We start from the raw sequence: 3,358 nt of genomic DNA on the forward strand, positions 1-3,358 counted from the left end.
GCAGAATGCTAGCAGCATCCCTTGGAATGGAAAGAACTGTAGATACCTTTGTAATATTTTCCTCTTGCAGTTGCTGAATATCAGCTTCACTCAAAATTGCATAGTTCTGCTCAGGAAGACATATATAGTGAGCATCCAAAAAGTTTAAAAGTGCAAGTTAATAGCAGTATAGCACATGGAACTTAAGCAAGTACATTAAGCTCAGACCATTGCATGCATGTATTCAAGAATTAGGGAAAGCAAAATCTTTGCTTAGGAGTAAAAGTACAAGGAGAAATTTAAAAGTATTTTTTCCTTTTCCATATAAAAGGAGGAAAAATATATAACACATTATCAAAATTCTTATAGAGACCAATATATTTAATTATAACCAAAAAGTAGGCAATTAAATTAAATGAAAAAAACTACAGAAACTTCAAACATCGAGCTAATGTCTTCTATTTCAAGCTTAAAACATCCATTTAATCCCATCAAGTCATGGGAAAAAATCGTTTCTAAGTTCATATGTGAGTTACAAGTTTAAATGCAAACAAAGTAGGGTCTTATGAAGTTTATTTGAAGCAAGTGACATTGACAGCAGTAGAATAAACAAAAAGATAATCCCCACACTAGAATGCAATCCAAGTATTTTCAGTCCATTTATCCTACTTCAGGGTTACCATACACTCTTTGCTGGAACAGAAAACCCAAGGTTCTTTTCTATGTCATCCACGTAAAAGAGAATGTTACATAGTTTAAGCATATAATTCAAAGTTTTTTATTTTAGCTAACCGGAAAAAAAAAATAATGATAAAATAAAAAATAAAAAGAAGAAAACACTTTCACTACGATAAATCATTGGCCACGAATTCCATGAAACGTTTATAAAACTCTATAAGACAATGAACCAAGTAAAAATTTCCCATTGTTTTCCATATACATTAAAACTAGCCTATGAATGATGCAAACTTTATTCCACACCTTGTGAAACTACAAGATGTAACAGTTTATTTATCAAGATCCTCGTAATTGATGCCGAAAACCTTGACTTAAATATCATACTTAGCAGCTCAAGATAATCGCCATTCCTAAAGAAAAAAATATAATAAAGAATTGATAGCCATTAAAAATTCCATCATTTCCAATATATTCATCAAATTATTGAAAAAAAAAAACAAACGTCAGTTTTAAAAAAAAGCATTTCCAATTGTCACCCCAAAAAAGAAAAAATGAAAAGAAAAAATAAAAAAAGTGAAAATAAAAATTGCGACGACCTGCGATCGATGATGATGGTTGTGGTGTGAATGGGAGGAGGAGGAGAAGTCGAAGTCGTCGGAGTCATCCGTATCATGGTCGATGAAGCCATCGTAATCCATGATGACGTCATCCAGGTCATCATCATCTCCTCCGCCGCCGTAGAATTCATCGTCGTCGTTCGAATCGTCCATCATCAGCTCCATCTCGTCCTCCGATTCCATTTCCTCTCTCTATGTGTATGTATAAATATATAGATACAAATACTTGTATTTGTTGTACGTATATGTGAAGAAAATGCGCAGGCAGACAGAATGAAATATATGGAAGCAAGAAAAATTTTAGTGGAGGTCACCTAAGTTACACGTTTGTCTCACGTTGGTTGTTCAATTTCAATTTGATTGCTTAGCTTATATTTTTGACGACGCTATCTTTTCTGGGCTAGGAACATGAATTTCGCATTTTCTATTAGAATGTGAGTTTTCCATAGAGGTAAATAGAAGTGGGGCATCGAATAGTTTGATTTGTGTATATGAAAAATCGAACTGATTTTCATTAAAACTATGAAAATCGAATAATTAGTTTTATGAAACAAAATAATCAAAAATTGGAGCGGATTCTTTTACACTTCAAAAATAAATTATTAATATAAGATGTTGGGTAAATTTTCTTGTTTCGATTTTATGACTTTTTTGTTTCAAATAATAAAATGGAAAGAGTATTATGAATGTGTTGATTCATATATATTCATAAGAATTATTATTTTATTGAGAGGTTAATTAAAAAATTCAAGTTTTAGTTTTGTAGTTATAATTCAGAACAAGATTAGAATCGTTCAGTTTTTTACTATAAACCTTTGGATCGAATCAATTTTAACTAGAATCAAACTGAACCACTGGTTTCAATAGGTGACCTATATGAATTCAACAATGTTATGGTGGTCGAATTTTTGTTGACATAATGGCTGATCGACACTCATAAGGAAGATGTTTTCTTTTTGGACTTTTTTATTCACACGAGACTTACGAGCGTGTGAGAGGATGTCAACCATTGTAACAAAAAAATTCTAGCAAAGTGACTTTTTCCATCTGAATTTGGTTTAGGTCAGATAATTCCAAGTAAAAGTTTCCACTCCTAATAGCAAGTGATATTCATCATGGAGGAGGAGGAGAAGTCGAAGTCGTCGGAGTCATCCGTATCATGGTCGATGAAGCCATCGTAATCCATGATGACGTCATCCAGGTCATCATCATCTCCTCCGCCGCCGTAGAATTCATCGTCGTCGTTCGAATCGTCCATCATCAGCTCCATCTCGTCCTCCGATTCCATTTCCTCTCTCTATGTGTATGTATAAATATATAGATACAAATACTTGTATTTGTTGTACGTATATGTGAAGAAAATGCGCAGGCAGACAGAATGAAATATATGGAAGCAAGAAAAATTTTAGTGGAGGTCACCTAAGTTACACGTTTGTCTCACGTTGGTTGTTCAATTTCAATTTGATTGCTCAGCTTATATTTTTGACGACGCTATCTTTTTTGGGCTAGGAACATGAATTTCGCATTTTCTATTAGAATGTGAGTTTTCCATAGAGGTAAATAGAAGTGGGGCATCGAATAGTTTGATTTGTGTATATGAAAAATCGAACTAATTTTCATTAAAACTACGAAAATCAAATAATTAGTTTTATGAAAAAAATAATCAAAAATTGGAGCGGATTCTTTTACACTTGAAAAATAAATTATTAATATAAGATGTTGTGTAAATTTTCTTGTTTCACTTTTATGACTTTTTTGTTTCAAATAATAAAATGGAAAGAGTATTATGAATGTGTTGATTCATATATATTCATAAGAATTATTATTTTATTGAGAGGTTAATTAAAAAATTCAATTTTTAGTTTTGTAGTTATAATTCATAACAAGATTAGAATCGTTCAGTTTTTTACTATAAACCTTTGGATCGAATCAATTTTAACTAGAATCAAACTGAACCACTGGTTTCAATAGGTGGCCTATATGAATTCAACAATGTTATGGTGATCGAATTTTTGTTGACATAATGGCTGAACGACATTCATAAGGAAGAGACTTCCTTTTTGGACTTTTTTATTCACACGAGA

General features: G+C 32.0%; 1 protein-coding gene across 1 annotated transcript in view; it reads right to left on the minus strand.

Annotated features, from left to right (window-relative positions):
• The window catches only part of LOC111375565 (probable E3 ubiquitin-protein ligase ARI8), a 7,833-nt gene extending 6,209 nt beyond the window's left edge, over nt 1-1,624 (minus strand). The window contains exons 1-2 of the mRNA XM_022998400.1: nt 1,254-1,624; nt 3-106 (exon numbers count right to left, since the gene is read on the minus strand). Of these exons, the coding sequence (XP_022854168.1) occupies nt 3-106; nt 1,254-1,457 (308 nt within the window). The 5' untranslated portion in view covers nt 1,458-1,624. The remainder of the gene's footprint in view (nt 1-2; nt 107-1,253) is intronic.
• Nucleotides 1,625-3,358: the final 1,734 nt, after the last annotated feature.

This window comes from Olea europaea, unplaced genomic scaffold (genome assembly GCF_002742605.1).
Source record: "Olea europaea var. sylvestris unplaced genomic scaffold, O_europaea_v1 scaffold139, whole genome shotgun sequence".
Lineage (NCBI taxonomy): Eukaryota > Viridiplantae > Streptophyta > Magnoliopsida > Lamiales > Oleaceae > Olea > Olea europaea.